At 36.3% G+C, this 19,379-nt stretch overlaps 1 protein-coding gene across 4 annotated transcripts in view; it reads left to right on the forward strand.

The window, feature by feature from the left end:
• The window catches only part of ephb2b (eph receptor B2b), a 169,033-nt gene that overhangs the window by 132,010 nt on the left and 17,644 nt on the right, over positions 1-19,379 (forward strand). Inside the window, exons 6-11 of one of the 4 annotated variants that reach the window (XM_030134197.1) lie at positions 5,266-5,390; positions 8,548-8,710; positions 12,350-12,458; positions 14,006-14,073; positions 15,542-15,664; positions 15,844-16,091. In XM_030134197.1, coding sequence (XP_029990057.1) covers positions 5,266-5,390; positions 8,548-8,710; positions 12,350-12,458; positions 14,006-14,073; positions 15,542-15,664; positions 15,844-16,091 — 836 coding nt within the window. The remainder of the gene's footprint in view (positions 1-5,265; positions 5,391-8,547; positions 8,711-12,349; positions 12,459-14,005; positions 14,074-15,541; positions 15,665-15,843; positions 16,092-19,379) is intronic. The other 3 variants (XM_030134199.1, XM_030134200.1, XM_030134198.1) reach the window with 3 other exon arrangements.

The raw sequence follows: 19,379 nt of genomic DNA on the forward strand, positions 1-19,379 counted from the left end.
TTGTAGTAAGACCATTTACAGCCATGTTTTCAAGATAAAATACACTGACACCGAGGTAGTTTTCACATCCCAATTCTGGTCCTATTTTTGGCCCCAATATTTGATTAAAAAGTCATTAATTTTGGGATGGCTCAGAGCAAGAGTAAACATTTTTTTGGCATTTTTCTGAGGTCATCATTAGGTCCATCCTGGGGGGAAATATGTCTAAATTTCTCTTTTATTATTGGGTCTAAAAAGTTGTCAAAGTGCCAGGTACCAAAATGTACCCAGTTTCATAGAAGCACCCACATTTTATTTGAAGTTATAATGTTTCAGTGGTGTTCATGTTAGATTCAGTTAAGTTTCCACAAAAACAGCAGCCTGTATTGTGCTTCAAAGGGCTACTCATAACAGAACTTTGAGTGCATTTCAGAATCTTTCTCACTTTTAGTTAAATTAAGAAGTTGACTCTTCTTCACTTCTGCTTCCACCACAATCGTTTTCTTATTTGAGTAAAGAATGTGTGTACTTTTGTCTCTGACTCTTCCAGTATTTTTTATTGTGTTATCTTGTAGTTCCCAAAGTTGCTGGCATTCACATGAAGAGAAGCTAAATAAATACAGATAGACAGAAGATGTAAAAACCACACACAGAACTTTAAATACCAGAGGTGTGGTTGTGGTGGTTTCCAGTCAGTAGTTTTTCCATAGACGTGTGCGAGTGGAGGGACTTGTGTCTTTATTGCTGGGACTCAGGGGAGCCACTGTGCTGCCGGCTGAGGGCAGTGTGTGTTGGTGTATATGTGTGTGTGTGTGTGTGTGTGTGTGTGTGTGTGTGTGTGTGTGTGTGTGTGTGCAACACGGGCCTGCAGGGGATGAGCGTGGGTCTGGGTGTTCATAAATCTTACCCAGCTTTCCTCCCTCTCTGAGTCCCCACGCTACCCTACACTTTGACACACACAGAGGTACTGACATGGAGGCCTACGGGCCCTGCCAGCCTCCCCCAGACAGGGCTCTTTATCTTCAGCCTCTCTTAGCTTTACACTTACCCTGAACTAATCTTAATGGTTGTTGAAGGACTTGAGGTGATCACGCCCCCCTGACCTTGGTTATACTAAAAAGAATGCCCACAGTTTTAGTTCACTGGGCTACAACACTATAGCAGGCCACCCATGCTGTAACAAGTCATTTAGTCGACTACTGACTCTTAATGTTGTGTTAGCTTGAAATGTGAACAGAGCCCATTCATTTTATGAGTGTAAAGCTATTTTGCGTAACAGTTTGACAGAACCTCATGTGGCTCATTTTTGGTTTGGAAAAAATTCTATGTAGGGCCGTTTTTGAAGGTTACAGTTGTTAAGAAGTAAATAGTTTATTTTCTACTCTACATTAAATTACCATTAATTTGGTTGGTTATGTTTTCTGTTTTGTTTTTTTGGGTTTTTTTTGTTTAGTTTCACTTCTTTATGTTTTTGCTTGTTTGGTTGTTTGCATTTTTGTTTTTTCTTTTTCCTATATTGCTATTCCTATATGTTGTTTCTAATTGTATGGCTTTTTAATCTATTCTTGTATTTTATTCTTTTTATTTGGGTTTTATTTATTCCTCTGTATAGCACTTTTCTCTTTTTTGTACAGTTTCTATGTCTTTAAATCTATTCTGTATTTTATTCTTCTATTGTGGTTTTAATTATTCTTCTATACAGCACTTTGGTCCACTGCAGTTGTTTTAAAGTGCTTTACAAATAAAGCTGGATTGGATTGGATTGGATTGGATATTGAACGCTGAGTAGCTTAATTTGTTATGTAGGACTGGGGGTGCATATTGGCAAGAATCTGGCGATATAATACAAATCACAATTCTAGGATCATGATACGATATATCACGATATATCATGATACTGTTAAAAAAAGCAGTTTTTTGTTTCTTTTTTTAAATGATTATTTCCTTGAAGAATTTAATTATACCAGAAATATGCACAAATACTAAACACATTTTTATTTGATCACAACAGGATCTAATGTTATATCACAAAATGTTCCTGTGTTAAAACTTAACTTAGGTTTTACAGACATTACAGTTTAAGATCCTGTTCAAATGTTCATATTCTATTAGTTCATAATGAACATCATAACATTATTTTTGTGCAGTTCCAACAAAGGAACAAACATTATTTTATCAGAGTGTGTTAAATAATAGGAAATAAAATATAAAGAAAAAAGAAAAACAAAAATCAAAAATGAGCCTCCACAATATCTGCATTTGAATAAATACCTAAAAATATCGATACAGTACTTTTTAATATCGATACAGTATTGTGAAATGAAATATCGCAATATATTGTTGAACCGGTATTTTCTTACACCCCTATGTAGGACAGACATTAATATAGGCATTTTGCTTCTGCCTGTGCCTTTTCAGTCACTAACATGTTGGTAATGTTTGTAATGTTGACAGTGGTTGTAATATGTGATGACTGAATAAAGACTTTCATCATCATGATCATCATCATCAACCTCAAGAAAATTTTTTGATATTTTCCTCATATTAAAACTATGTATGAAATAACAAGATAATTTTGTATTAACCCATAAAGACCCAGTGCCACTTTTGTGGCAGCTCCCAAATGAACTTTTCTCTATATTTAACCTTCCCTAAGTGATTTATCATAATTGATTGTACTATTATCCTGCTTGTTTTGCATTTTTTCAGTATAAATCTTGTATTTTCCTATATTTAATTCACTGATCATTTAGATGTTCATAAAAGCTCACATTAAAGTTTAGGGTTACTATATCAGAGTCAGAGAAAGCTCAAGAAAAAAAGACTTTTTCAGCAAAGTTATCAATAACTGAACATAAAAACAAATGTGTCCATCCGCTGTCATTGATCCAACTCCATGGGTTTTACTGGTGAATCAGTGTTGTTGAAGATGACGGTGTTTCCATGGTAACTACAAAGCCTCTGAACATCCAAATGGGTCAAATCTGATGACCATGAAAAGATGACAAACTGCATTTTACACCAATTATTTACATGTATTGATTGGATTAGTGGATCAACAGGTGTTAAACATTTTAGAACAGTAGATGATTTTGGTTGCCAGTGGCTGTTTGGGTCTTTATGGGTTAAATTAAATCTTTACACAATGAAACTATAGATCACGTCTACCATCACCCTGGTCCTTTATGTGCTCAGAATTTGCCGGCTCTTCTTAAAGAACCGTACCGCACTATTTAATACGTTATAATACTCTATGTTTACTTTACCCAAGCAGATTATTTTTTTTCTCTTCAATACTCCAACAACACTTTTGATTCTATTCATAACAGTAAGCCAGGAAAATCAAACTGGAGGGACTCAATAATACTATTTTCTGTCAAATCTGTTTTCATTGAAAAGGTGCTTGCTAGTTTTCCCTGAACCCAAGATACTGCTCATATCATTAAGTGCAATGTTTTCAAATGCAGTTTTCAAAAGCTAAAAAGGATACAACCTTCATCGACGGTAGAAGTATTTGATGATTCATGCTACTTGTTTCAAGGGAACTCTAAAATAGACTTTTGTAATGATTTAAGCTGTCACCTGCAAAGACATGTGCATAAATATAGTTAATAAAATAAAATATAAGGTAAAATCAAAATGTACATAAAAAAGCTAATAAACAGCATTATTTGGGACACAGATCTATATGATGCATCTGTTCAGTTTATGGATCCAACAAAACAGGTTTATTTATAATTAGGCTTGTTGTTTCTGTTGCTTCTAGTGCTTTTAAAAGGATTTATTTCCAGAGGATGGTCTGTTATCAGCAAGTTAACAAGTGTAAATTAATAGCATGAGGATCATAGTTGTTACTGGGAAATCCCATGACGCCGCTTTGTGTGGTTTAGACATTGTTGTGACTTGTCATCCTGTAATGTGCTGTTTGTCAAGCCATGAGACTCAGTAAAAGCAAAGCATGGCATTACGTATACCCTCCTCATCAAAATCCAGTATTTTGCTGCAAGATTTAACCCAGAAAAACCCAAACCTAAACCATCTACTGATCTAAACCGTTTAATACGTGTTGATCCACTAATCCTACCAATACATGTAAATAATTGGTGTAAAATACAGTTTGTCATCTTTTCATGGTCATCAGATATGACCCATTTGGATGTTCAGAGACTCCATAGTTACCGTGGAAACACCGTCATCTTCTACAGCACAGGTGCCAAACATGCAGCCCCGGGGGCCAAATCTGGCCCGGTAAATGGTTCAATCCGGCCCTTGGGATGAATTTGTGAGATGCAAAAATTACACTGAAGATATTAACAATCAAGGATGTTAAAATCATTTTAGGTCATTTCAATCTTAAAAATGATCAGACCAGTAAAATACTATCATAATAACCTATAATTAATGAAAACTGTAATTTTTTCTCTTTGTTTTACTGTAAAAAAAAAGTTACATTACACAAGAATATTTACATTTACAGACTAGCCTTTTACAAAAAAAAAAAAGTGAATATCTAAAATGTCTTAAGAGAAGTATGTGGAATTTTAATAATAATCTCCTTGTTATTTAATGTTTTGTGTATTTGTAGATCCACTGTGATCTCTAAGTTGTGATTCACATGTATAAATGATAAACTAAGGCGTAATATTCTTAACATTGCACTTATTTTACTAAAGAATTGTTCATATTTGTTCATGTTAGGTTCAAGTACAATTCATAGATGTCAACATTTTCATTACGGAATTTTAATTTTTTCACTCAAAAGTTATTATTATCCTATTATTTATATTATTTTACTGGTCCGGCCCACTTTATATCATATCAGGCTGTATGTGGCCCCTGAACTAAAATGAGTTTGACACCCCTGTTCTACAGCATTGATTCACCAGTAAAACCCATGGAGTTGGATCAGTGACAGTGGATGGACACACTGGGTTTATGTTCAGTTTATTATATCTTTGCTGCAAAACTCACATTTTCTTCTGTTTTTTCTATTTTGATATAAAAAGCTTTGAATTAACTCTTAGTTTTCACAAATACAGGATATTAAATATAGGAAAATACATGATTCACAGTGGAAAATGCAAACTACGGAGGATAATGTTATAATAAATGGTGATAAACCACTAATGAAAGGTTAACTAGAGAGAAAAATTCATCTGGGAACTGCCACTCAAGGAGCACTGTGTCTTTATGGGTTAAAATAATGTGAACATTCTCTGCATAGTTCTGTATTTGCTAATGATTGATTTGCCTAACCTTTAACATCCCATCTCTGTCTCTTTGCAGCTCCATCCACTGTATCTATAATGCATCAGGTCAGTCGTACTGTGAACAGCATCACCCTCTCCTGGTCCCAGCCAGACCAGCCTAATGGAGTCATTCTGGACTATGAACTACAGTACTATGAAAAGGTAGGATTGACGTAACAACATTTTCCTCCTTCAGCTATCAGTCATCTATAAAATCACGCAATCACTTCTTTCTCTTTCCATCCAACTAAATAAATGATGCATTAATGGTAAAAGAAGCTCTTTTGTTTAGTCATGCTCTTAAATTCAGAATATCTCCTGATAACAACACATCTTCAGAGGCATGTTTGAGAGCTTCTGAACATTACTCAGAACCTCTGCTCATTCTCTTTCAATTATAATCACGGTCAGTCACTGGGAAAGGAAACCGCACTCAGCCCTGCAGTAGTGCCACTGGGGATTGATGCGCATAGACTTGTGGTTAAAACAATGGTGTGCTGACTGCTGTAAAAATAGTATTCAAGGGGCGAGCTCCTCCGCATCAGCATACTTTCTCACAAGAACATTTGTAGTCGCAAACATCTGCTGATCTGCGCACACTGATCATGTAATGTACACAGACTGACACACGTACACATAGAGATATTTAGGGAGAAAAAAAAAAAAAATCACACACAAGTACTCCACGCACATATATACGCAGCATTTGTCGAGCTTTCATCTACACACTGAGCCATTCCACTTCTGAGTATAATTCCCTTTTCTGACACTGCTGGAGCGAGCTGTCAAAACAATTGTCCTGGCCCCTGCTGTGGCTCAGAAGTGTGCGTTGAGCAGCGGGTTGAAGGGAGCAGCTAAAAGAGTCTCAGTCTCTGCTCTCAGACCTGTCAGCATTTTGGAGAGGAGGAATATGGCAGTGAAATACAGCTCTGATCATCATACGGCATGGCTCAGAAAGACTGCCTGACCTGAAACTGTCACCAAATTTACCTTCTTAACTGCAGCTACTGGGTGTCTGCTTCTTTGAATCCTGCTGTTTTATGAAATATTCCAGACTTTGTGGCAGTAAACTATTCAAATGAGCTCTATTGTGGTGTAAATAAATATAGAGACGAGTATCACTGTGCTATTTCCCAGTATGCCACATTTAATCTAAAAATTGCACTGGCTGTAATCCAGAATTTTGGGCAGCATTTGTGACTTATGACATTTACGATGCTAGTTCTTTTACAAAACAGACAGTACCTGAAAGTAAATGTCACACCAGTGTCGAATGTAAAAAAAAACAAAAAACAAAACATTTTTGAATGTACTTTTAAGGGACAAGTGTTAAACAATTAGCATGCACTATAAATTTATAGATAGCTGCATCAGATAGGTGTTTTCATTTGTCTGTACAGAATAAACACATTACTTATTGTTATGCTAAACCAGAGGTCTCAAACATGCGGCCCGGGGGCCAAATCTGACCAGTTTGGCCCGTGGGGTGAATTTGTGAAAAGATTTATTTGATTTGATTTATTCTGAACATGCAGTGAAATTTAACATATATGCAGACAAGCAAAACATGCATAATAATACAAATATACAAATATCAACAATCATAACAATCTTAGGCAGAAGAACAGCACAATAGTTCCATTTACACGCCCGAAAAGGGGTGGGAAGAAGTGCAATTTATTTAATCCCACCCCCTCTCCCTAAAATGTTATTAATAATATATATGTCCCTCTTCCTATTATGTTACTCTTTTATATTTATATATCTATTCACACACAAGCACACACACACACTCACACTCACACATTCATCCATATACACATACATATGTACAGGGTGGGGAAGTAAAATTTATAATGAACATTTAGTTGTTTTTTCTCAGCAGGCACTACGTCAATTGTTTTGAAACCAAACATATATTGATGTCATAATCATACCTAACACTATTATCCATACCTTTTCAGAAACTTTTGCCCATATGAGTAATCAGGAAAGCAAACGTCAAAGAGTGTGTGATTTGCTGAATGCACTCGTCACACCAAAGGAGATTTCAAAAATAGTTGGAGTGTCCATAAAGACTGTTTATAATGGAAAGAAGAGAATGACTATGAGCAAAACTATTACGACAAAGTCTGGAAGATACTATTAAAGAAGAATGGGAGAAGTTGTCACCCGAATATTTGAGGAACACTTGTGCAAGTTTCAGGAGGCGTGTGAAGGCAGTTATTGAGAAAGAAGGAGGACACATAGAATAAAAACATTTTCTGTGATGTCAATTTTCTTGTGGCAAATAAATTCTCATGACTTTCAATAAACTAATTGGTCATACACTGTCTTTCAATCCCTGCCTCAAAATATTGTAAATTTTGCTTCCCCACCCTGTATATACGTTTATACATATACCCACAACATACAAGTACACATACATACATACAAATACACTTTTAATCTTTTACCTATGCATTTCTTAGTTGTGCTGGTGAATAAATAGATAAATAATAAATAACTCAAACCCTCATCTCTATATCTTGTGAAAAATATGTTCTTATAAGTGTTTTTGAATTGGCTTATGTTTGTACATAAGCCAATTCAAAAACACTGCAACGCTGAATGCAAAAATTACACAGAAGATCTTAATCATTTTAGTTCAGGTTCCACATACAGGCCAATTTAATCTCAAGTGGGTCGGATCAGTAAAATACTATCATAATAACCTATAAATACTCACAACTCCAAATTTTTCTCTTTGTAAGTATAAACATTTTCATGTCATTTTACTGTATTTACACTAAAACAAAGTATCATTTCACAAATAACCTCAACAAATATGAACATTCTCAAATGTCTGAATCGCAAGTTTAACAATATTCTGCCTGTTATTAAATGTTTTGTGTATTTGTAGATCCACCGTGATCCATAAGTTGTAATTTACATGTGTAAATGATAAACTGAGACATAATATTGTTAAAATTGCACTTAGTTTTCTTAAGAAATTTCAGTTTGTTCATGTTATTTACATTGTTTTAAAGGATAGTTGGTATATGTAAACATTTTCATCACATAATTTTACTTGTTTCGCTCTAAAACACAGAAGAAAGTTTGGAGTTGACATTATTTATATATTATTATGTTATTATTTTACTGGTCTGGCCCACTGCAGATCAAATTTGGCTTAATGTGGCCCCTGAGCTGACACTGAAACACTGATTTCAATGCAGGATGTGATTTATTGACAGTGATAGCATTGAGTATTGGCTTTTGCAACTGGACTATGATTACCTTAACGTCCTAATTTAATATACCTTTCTTTTTTTGCCAGGACCAATCAGAATATAACTCTACCACCATCAGGAGCCAGACCAATACAGTGGTCATCCGTGGCCTCAAGCCCGGAAGCATCTACGTGTTCCAGGTCCGGGCCCGCACTGTAGCCGGGTTTGGACGCTACAGTGGCAAACTGTACTTCCAGACCATGACGGAGGGTGAGAATTCAGCCAATGTTCACCGAAGCACGTGTAGCTGTTATCACCTCTCATGTGTGGCTCATTGACGCAGCATGGACCACAGTACGGACGCAAACAGCTGCAGGAATGAAAGCGACTTGTGTTGTGAAGTAAACAATTCCAGAAACAGACAACATGTAACCAAGCAAGATTATGTTACAGTTTGAAGCACATTATGAGCAAAGTCTTATTTCAGTGTGTTTCATATCACATTTCCAAATTCTTCTCTTTATTTATTCATTTATATTCATCTGTTCAAACATACATGACTTTTGCCTTTTGCCACAAGCTTTGAAGTAAATAATCAGGGAGAAGTTGTCTTATCATTGTATTATGGCACGACTCAAAAAAGAGGGAACATTCGGTAAACATTAGTCATGTAGGTTAATGTTAGAGCCAGGGACTGGATATTCCCCTCTGAACATGTCATTTCGTTCAGCCTGCAGAGCCCAAGGCCATCATTAGCCTGAACTCTCACACAAACATCTTTTATGCCTCCACACACACAGATCTCAGTGCTTAAGATATATCAAACTGACTCACAGCAGTAAATATTGAGTAAACAGAGGATACATAAGACTGTTTTTTTTTTTTCCTTTTTAGGAAGTAGATCGCTGTATCTATCTCCCTGTGGTAACTAAAATGTACTTTGTTGCTTTTGGAAAGCACTAATTAACATTGCTTACAGAAAACAGTGTCCTCTTATTAAGGATTTAAAGGTTCAGTGGGTAAGATTTAGCAGAATCTAATAGCAGGAATTAAATAAAATATTCAGGGTTGTTTTTTTTTTTTCTCAGCATCTAGTCATCTGAAAAGAGTAGTTATGCTTTCATCATCTTAGAATTAGCTTGGTCATAGCTACAGAGGAACCAGGTCCCTTTCACAGAATCTGCTGTGCTGCACCCCTCAAAACAGAACCTGTTCTTTTTGTTGTTCTTATTCTAGGGCAAGTGTTAAGGCGCGTTGCAGTCACCTTCAATGATCACCCTAACAAGAAAATCCTATAACAGAACGCTGAATTAGTTTTACATTTATCAAATAGGGATGTAACGATATGAAAATTTCATATCACGGTTATTGTGACCAAAATTATCACGGTTATCATTGTTATTGCGGTAATTTTGAAATTCTGCTCAAAATGTTCAAAAAGTACTTAATTAACCAAGATATAATAACCAAGAAATCATTTAACCAAGTTGGATTAAAAAAAATAATAATGATAATAAAATAAAATAATTGGCACAATGTACTTTCTCGTGGCAGAAACATTCAAATATTAACCTTTAGGTGTCTGAGCCTATTTTGTCCGTTTTTCAGTATTTTGATTTTGCCTTTATATACTATATAAACAAAAGTTTACTATACCCATGTTTGGGGTCTTTTTTTTTTTCAGCACAACTTCATCTATATCATCTGTCTATTATTTTTTCACTTTAACCTACTATATCAACTCAAAAGGACAAAAAACAAAAAATATAAAATCCGATTTGAAAAATGTATATAATTTATTGCATAAATAACACAAAGAGGCTTAACGGACCTTTTCAAAGACTTTAAAAGTGAATATTGGGTCCAAATATTAGGTATATAAAATTAAAATTGTAATAAATTAAAACTATACTCAAATATTTGACATAAAAGCAGATCTTTACATAGGCGTTTTCTGCCCTAAAAGTGCTGTAATCAAACACGGTCATCATGATAATTAGAATTTAAACGGTAATACTAACCGTCCACAATTTTACCGCATTTTATCATTATACTGGTAAGTGTTACATCCCTATTATCAAATATACTTAAAGTAGTAGATATATGTTGTATTGATATTCCTAATTCTCCACAGCAGGGGTAAAGTCACATACCAGAACACAACTAGAACTGCCAAAACCACCAACAAATTATTACTATGTATACATAAGACTGTTTCACTCCCTGAAAAAAGTGATAAGCTCATTAACACACATCTGTATTTTGGTATCATCAAGTTTTCTCCAAACAAAAACTGAGATATTCAGTCAAAATAATGCTGTGTCTTATAATCATCACAAGCTGCCTCAGCTGATAGTTTACATTATAGCTGTGTTAGCTGTATTTTCCTACAGTTTGTGTTAATAGCTTCACTAAAAATCTGGAATTGTCCAAAGAAAGTCAGAATGATCACAGGTTAGCGATGTCCCGATCCAATCTAAAGATCGGTATTGGCTGCCGATCTGGCATTTTTAGTGGGTCCTGTAAACAAACACACTACCCTCACAAGTCAAAGTTTCCAAAGGTAGGGAAAAGGAAAATTTGTTGCATAACAGCAGAAGGCTTAGAGGAATTCGTGAAGCATCTGTAAGTTTCAATTTCACTTCATGGTCCTGTAGTTTATGGTCAGGTTTTTTTCAACGCGCGGGGCTTTTGTGGAATTATTTGACCCGCCCCAACTCGACCCATGAGTAACCCACTGATCCGCACATCACTAACATATGGCATGGAACGCACCCCCATATAATCCCTTGATGGACCTGTCCATAGACGCGCTACAGCAGTGGCAAACATACGGCCCGTGGGCCAAAACCGGCCCGTCAAAGGTTCTAATTTGTCCCTCGGTATGAATTTGGAAAGTGCAAAAATAATACTAAAGTTCTCAAGAGTCAAAGGTGTCATACTTATTTTAGTTCAGGTTCCATATTCAGCCCAATTGTGATCTCAAGTAAAATAATAGCATAATAACCTATAAGTAATGACTCCAAATTTAAATCAAAATTTTATTGTAAAAAGTCTGTATCAGATCGGTATCGGCAAAACTAATCCTAAAAAAAATTGGATCGGAAGCAAAAAAATCCAGATTGGGACATCTGTACTTACAGCAAACAGCAGACTTAGTGAACACGATAACAGGACATTGTAACTTTATACCTTCATAAGCTCATCCATGTAGAAGAAACTGATCTTAGCTCAAGCTTTTTTTTTTGAGCTACAGAGCTGTGTCCAATGGTAAAAACATTTTTTTTTTTTTTTTAATCAAATTGACTCCTTGACTCTAAAAGTTGTTTTTCTCATCTGCAACTCAGCTGTGGAGTTTTTAGAGTTTTTACTTTGCTTTACTTACGTTTGACTTTAGTACAAGTAGACGGACATCATAAATTAGTGGCCCACCCTCAGTTCACAGTATTTTACTATTTCATTACAATATTTATGCCGTACATTTGCATGAAAATAAAGTTGCCTGTGTATCCGGCTGGATAATACTGTTAAGTTGTGTGTCATTTGTTGAGTCTGGCTCAGCCTCTGTGTGCCCATTCAGAAGCTGGATTCACACTCTTGGCTGCCTGATCAGTCTGGGTCTCGCCCAAACATGCTCTCTCTCCTCACTTTACACACTTTTCTGCCAGATGATTTGTCCATATCCACAGCATCTGAGCACATTCAGTGTGCTTTGGAAAATGGTCCATGCAGCCAGTGGAGATGCCAAGCTGCTCATTGGTTCACCCAGCCGTATGTCTGTCTGTCACCCATTGCTCCCTCCATATGCAGTGGCTCAGATGCTTACCCATATGTTTCAGCTTGTCAGTCTGTGAGCATGCAGATGGCACAGTCCTCATGTATGTGCTTCTCTCTCTCTTTTTTTTATAGAGGAGTACAACACCAGCATTCAGGAGAAGTTACCTCTTATCATTGGCTCGGCAGCTGCTGGCTTGGTCTTCCTCATCGCTGTTGTCGTTATCATTATTGTCTGTAATCGGTGAGTCAGTCTGGTCCCAGTTGTTCTGAAAGTGCCTGTGAGAGCTTTAGCAATAAAATGTCTACATTAACTGGAAAAGTGTAGACTTTTCGTTTTATTCAGTCAGGTTGCAGGAAGTCTGTTGGCTTAGTAAATGTGGGTTTTTGAGATAAAGTAATTTCTCATATCAAGTATACGAATGCCTAAAAACTGCCAGTCTTTCAGAAGCTTAAATATTTATGATAACAACATTAAAATTGTACGTATTATAAACTGGCTTGAGCCAAATGTGTGACTTTATATATAACATTGGCTTAAAGCCCTCGAAAGGTTCCTGTTCAGCGGATATCAGATGTTTGTTTGTCTTAACCTTGGCAGATATACAAATTGACAAACAAAAGTCTGTTTATCTGCCAAAGTTAAGACTTCACTTCCTTAAACTCCAGATTAGCTCAGGTGCTGTATTTCATTTCATAAAATCAGGAACAAAATACAAGTTATGATGTGTGGTATTGTCATTTACTAAAATGTACTCAGTTGTTTTTTTCCCTCTATAAACAGATTTTTTTTTTTACTGTTTTACTTAAATCATGCATATTTCAGATTATAAATGATTGGTAACATATATTGCATGTGGCATTGTAGGATAGAGAGAGAACAAAACATGTCAAAATAAGTGTTTGAATGTGACGTTTCAGAAGTGATAGTAAGTTCAATAGAAAGTATATCAAAAATAAATGTTGTTATGAACTTCTTTATTTTATTTTATTTATTTATTTGCACATCATAAAACAGCAAAAAAAACAACAACATTCAAACAAGTAACATCATTGTGCAGGAGAGATTAGAAGCCAAAAAAGGCTTATATGAATACCTCCCCAGAAATGAACAATACACAAGAAAAAAAATGAAAAAGAATTAAAAATACAATTTAACTGAATTAATAAACGTCAATAAAAACAATAAAAATGCAAATCACATTGCAAATCATCAAAGACAAATCCAATGATATATAGCCTTAAATTTTTTCATGAATTAAAGTCCTTTTCAGATACTTTTTAAACAGTAAGATATCGATTGAAGTTCAGGTCGTAAATTATTCCACAGATTTGGTCCAAGATATTTCAGAGAATACTGACAGACAGAAGTTCGGCAGTACGGAAGATAGAATTTGCTTGAATATCTTGGTGAACAGCTGACAGGAGTCCCAGTGCAGTAGTGTGATGATATCTGTAAACACAGTACAAGCTATGTCCATCTGGGGTGAAACATAAAACATACTTGGATACTTCCAAATGTGTACAATGTGTCAGATATACCCTGAACATTGGACCAGATTTCAGACAGAATACAGATCCCTTGAAGTAACTACTGTATGGAAGACTTCTTTTTCATAGTGAAATAACCGTTGCTTCTCTATCTCCAAAGTCCTGGTACTCTGTGTGATCTCTGTGGTTTCATCTTTAGTGTGGGTGTTGTGCAGTACCTAGTGGTGTTTGATCCGTTTCTCTGCCCCTCCCTTCTCCCACTTTACGAACCGAAGCTAGAGTTCTTTGTCTTTCTCCCAGGAGGCGTGGCTTTGACAGGGCTGATTCCGAATATACCGACAAGCTGCAGCACTACACCAGCGGCCACAGTGAGTAAACCCACCACCCCGCTATTCCCATCTTTACCGCTGGTCCCTCCTTCAGCACCGTGCACACCTGTCTCCATGACTACCGTCTCACACAGTCATCTCCATGGCTAACACTCAGCCCTATGCTGCCTCACACACCTGTCTCCATGGCTACCACCTTTCATGCTGGTGTCCTTGGCTACGGCCCAGCACAGTGCCGCTTCATTCGCCCGTCCCCCACTTACGAGTAATCCTGCCTGTTGTTTGACTCTGCTCACTTGGAGCTTGAATTCACCACATCAGAACCACTGTTTAAGTCTGTGTTTTCTGGATCATCACATTTCATAGTTAACTAAATCCATTGTTGTGGAAATAGGTCAGTCGTCACTCACATTATAACACCATTTGCATGCTAATGCCACATGAGTCATTTGCCATTGTTAAAAATTTGAATGGCTCGGTGAATGACTGGAATTTTTCAATGAATATCAGTCTTCATACAGTAGCATGCAGTTGAAATTACAATAAATCAGCGGGTTGAGAAGTAAGTTCTCAGACATAGTGCTAATCTCTATGTCTCCAGCTTGACTGGAAACCCACCCATTAATTCATGATCACATCCGAGTTTGTTTATTTAATTGTTTTATTACCTCGCTGCTACACTCCTTGTAAATGAATTCCCTAAAGTTGTCCTTCTGATCATATTGTAAAGCTTGCCAGTCACAGTTCAGACTTCTGCCCCTGTTTTTGGTGGTCTTTGCCATCAGAGGAGGGTGGTCTGTTGAACAGTGCTTCAGCACAAGAAGAGATTGTAGGGTTTTAGTAATGGGGGGGCTTTGCTTGGTAAGATCCTCTCCATCTGTTCATCTCTGCAGCATACTGTAGTCTGCCAGGTTTTAAGGGAGTGTGCATGCTCCTCTAACTCTGCAGCAGCCCAGGCATGAGTGCAGTATCCATTCAAATAGCCTCAGGCCTGATGTGGAGGTGAGAGCCGAATAATCGGATTTAAAACTTGGGACACTTAAGTCCCCGAACACTTAAAGGCCACCTTAAGCCAATTTACCTGGCATCAGGGCTTAGGAGAGCCAATTTATTTCTTGGAGTGGAGCTGAACGATGCTGATATAGAGCCCAGGTTTCTCTCCTGAGTGTTAATGGCACTATGACTCACAGGAGATGATACATACATATATTAACCTGCCTTATCACAGCTAAAAAGACTGGTGTTACCATGCTGGCTGGATAGCTACACACTATAGCCAAAGGGCACATGTCATAACCACCATTTTTAACTACCCTACCACTTCAATTTTTCAGTTTTCGTAGCTGAAAGTCATATAAGAAATCACATAATTGTACAGCCATGTGTGAATGCAGGGTGAATTGATTGTTAATGTGCATGAATAGATTTGACTGTCAAGCCTTTGGACTTGTGCATAAGCATGGCCGCAAGAATCAAATATTATAGCTGCTCTTTGCTTTTTTCCAAGTGACTCCAGGAATGAAGATTTATATTGATCCGTTCACATATGAGGACCCCAATGAGGCTGTCAGGGAGTTTGCCAAGGAGATTGATATATCCTGCGTGAAGATTGAACAGGTCATTGGTGCAGGTAATGGAAAAAACGGAATATAACGTGAATGGAATACATCACTGTAAAATACTTTTGTTGTAATTTGATTTCTAAATACAAATGGGTGCATGAATGTTGTGGATTTTTCCTTGCTCAGATTACTCACAATTATTGCTTTTTTTTTTTTTTTTTTTTTTTTACTGAAAACTTTGTCACAGGAGAGTTTGGGGAAGTTTGCAGTGGCAACCTGAAGCTCCCAGGTAAAAGGGAGATGTTTGTGGCCATAAAAACTCTGAAGTCTGGCTACACAGAAAAGCAAAGGCGGGACTTCCTGAGCGAGGCCAGCATCATGGGCCAGTTTGACCATCCTAATGTCATTCATCTGGAGGGAGTGGTCACCAAGAGCAGCCCCGTCATGATCATCACAGAGTTCATGGAAAACGGATCTCTGGATTCCTTCCTCAGAGTGAGCAACTGTTTTGTTTTGTTTTGTTTTGTGTCATGATGGTGTATATGACACATGCTACAGAGTAATTTCAAGAAAGTAAGAAGATTTTGCTTCTCAAAGATAAACTTGTCAAACATATTTTCACTAGAACAGTAATCAAATTTTTTTTATTATTATTCAAATTTTTATTCAAAACAGCATCCTGGATACAAAGTATACTGTTTTTTTGTTTTTGTTTTTGTTTTTTTTTTTTAAGAAAAAAGGGTATCAATATTGCTCACAAAAAGAAAGAAAAAGGAAAAAAAAAAAAAAATCCAATCCAATCCAACTTTTTTGTAAAGCACTTCAGAAACACTGCAGTGGACCAAAGTGCTGTACAGAAGAATAATTAAAACCAAAATAGAAGAATAAAATACAGAATAGATTTAAAGACATAGAAACTGTACAAAAAAGAAAAAAAAGTGCTATACAGAAGAATAAAAAAAACCAAATAAAAGAATAAAATACAGGATAGATTGAAAAGCCATACAAGTAAAAACAACAAAATAAAGAAATAAATAAAATAGATAAATAAGAACAATAACCCACTACCAAATAAAAGCAATAGAATAATAATAACAATTTGTGAATCTTTGTTGCATGAATCTCGTCATATAAATATAGACTTTCCAGTGAAAGTAATCTAATTTAAAGTAAATATGTAAGCTTATCTTAACCCATAAAGACCTAAACATAAATCGACAACCAAAAGCATCTACTGATTTAACATGTTAAATACCTGTTCATCCACTAATCCTATCAATACATGTAAATAACTGGTGTAAAAATACAGTTTGTCATCTTTTCATGGTCATCAGATATGACCCATTTGGACCTTCAGAGGCTCCGTAGTTACCATGGAAACATGTCATCTTCTACAATACTGATTCACCAACAAAACCCATGGAGTTGGATCAATGACAGTGGATGGAGACACTGCGTTTATGTTCAGTTAATGATAGATTTTACTGATAAAGTCACTTTTTCTTCAGTTTTCTCTGTTTTTGATATAATAACCATCAACTTTAATCTCATCTTTTATGAACATCTGCATTATCGATAAATTAAATAGAGGAAGGTAGATGATTTTCACATAAAAAGGCAAAATACAGAGGATAATATTAGAATAAATGGTGATAAATTACTTAGGAAATATTAAAAATAGAGGTAAAAATTCATTTGGGAACTGTCACAGAAGTAGCACTGGGTCTTTATGGGTTAATTATAGATAACATTTAACCAGTAAGAAGATAAACAATGGTTAGCACAGGAAAAAAAGACGGTCTCCTTATTTTAAGAAATCATTTACATAGCTTCTCAATTTAAGAATAGTAGGTCTGTCCTTAATAATGTTTAGTAGTGTTTTTGTTACTTGTAAGAGGCACATCTTGTTTAAATTTCAACTGTTTTGTTTTGGGGTTTTTTCTAATCTTTCAGTGGCTACAGTTTTATTTTAATTTTAAGAAATTTCACTGAGCAAAGTTTTTTCATGGCGGATTTCTTTTTTGGCTTAATACAAGACAGTTTGGTTATATTTATACAGTTCTGGCTTGTGTCTTGTAGAGCCATTTTCCAGCACATCCAGAGAAAAAAAAAGGATTCTAACCCTTGATCCACATAATTGTGCAAGAATTATACTTGTGAGAATTAGTAGGCTGGTAAACAATAGGATTCAGGGTTTTCCTTCTGAGCTCCGGAGTTCTCCAGCTCTCTGTTTTCCCCAATTTTACTTTGCAACCCCCTCACACATACTCCACAGCTAATTATGCAAGAGAATATATGCATGCATAAAAGAATTTCACACTTCTTTTTCCCAGACTCACTGACAAGAAATATGCAGCGCTTACAAGTTCATAGCATTTTTAATATTCATAATCTAACCAGAGAAGGATATTACACAGAACTGTCTATGCCCATTTATGACCCACATAAATAATTCAAACACTTTTGCAAGACTTAAAATGAGATGTCAGATGTTTAAAAATGAATTTAGCCACGAGATGACATGTCACACTGCTTTTCACCATCTGTCTTGGGATGCTGATGAAATAAAAGAACATGTTTTTAGCTAATTTGGCAGTTTTGTAAACTTTCATCCCATCTAATTGCTCTCTTTGCATTTTTAACCGAGCTAAAAAGGGATTCGATCCTCTTAGAACTTGGAGCTGTGTAATACTAGCCAGAAAGATGCTAGAAGAGAAACTTTGTATTTAATGTGACACAGAAGGATGAATATGCCACTACAGCAAGATTATATTTGTTCTACTACCTCTGTTCCCTGCAGAATCCAACTGTGTTTTACTCTTTTTCAACACTACGTGGTTGTTTTGTGATGCAAATTTTTAGCACTTTCATTTTATTTAAGCTAATTAGATGATTGAACCGCAAAATTTTAATCCGGCAGAACAACCTCATTCTTTTTCACTGTAGTGATTCCAGAAGTTTGATTTCCGTTCTGAGGTTTCGCTTGCTTCTGTAAAATTAAACCGTCTACAACAAAACATGTAAGCCCCTGTCAGCACACCGCCTCTGAATCTGTATTTGTATTCTGCCTCCAACCTCCGAGGCACAAATAATGAGCCCTTTTTAGAATTTGATACCGTAGCGAAAGGTGTTTGTGTTCATGTAGACGGTTGCTAAACACTCCTGACAGCTCATTGTATTCAAAACAAGAGGGAACCTGTGCAGCACCTCATTGTGACAGTTTATGACAACAGTGTCAGAGCATCAGAACATACACTGGTGTGTTTTTTTTGGGGTTTTTTTGAGGTGTCTGGTGGGCGGTCGTCTAAAATGGTCACTGCAGACTGTAGTGAGATGTCTGTTCAAGGATTGTCTCCTCTTGTGCTCATGCAGACAAAGCTGCCGGGTAGAGAAAGGAGGAGCAGGGGAGAAGGATAGATCGATTGGACCTGGAATAGTATCTGTAGGCAGAGAAAGAGAATATAGTCTTTGTTTTTCTTATGTAAGTCCCACTAGACCTTGATTTGTTCAGTTTCTACAAAATCTTGGATATTTCTTTCGCCTAACCCGACCCCAAAGACTTTGGCAGAATCTTTCCAATTAAAGTATATGCAAACACAGCACACAGATTAGGTGGCAATGTGTATTTGTGAGAAAGAACTCATGAATAATGCATTCTGCTTAATTGCTGTGGAACACGAGGAGAGCAGCTTGACGTGAGGAGAAGCATTCGCTCAGCTAATGAGCAGCAAACTGTTTGAAAGAGGAGTGGGCTGGCGGAGTGCTCCAGCAGACAGTTAATAT

The sequence above is a fragment of the Sphaeramia orbicularis genome, chromosome 5, assembly GCF_902148855.1.
Source record: "Sphaeramia orbicularis chromosome 5, fSphaOr1.1, whole genome shotgun sequence".
Lineage (NCBI taxonomy): Eukaryota > Metazoa > Chordata > Actinopteri > Kurtiformes > Apogonidae > Sphaeramia > Sphaeramia orbicularis.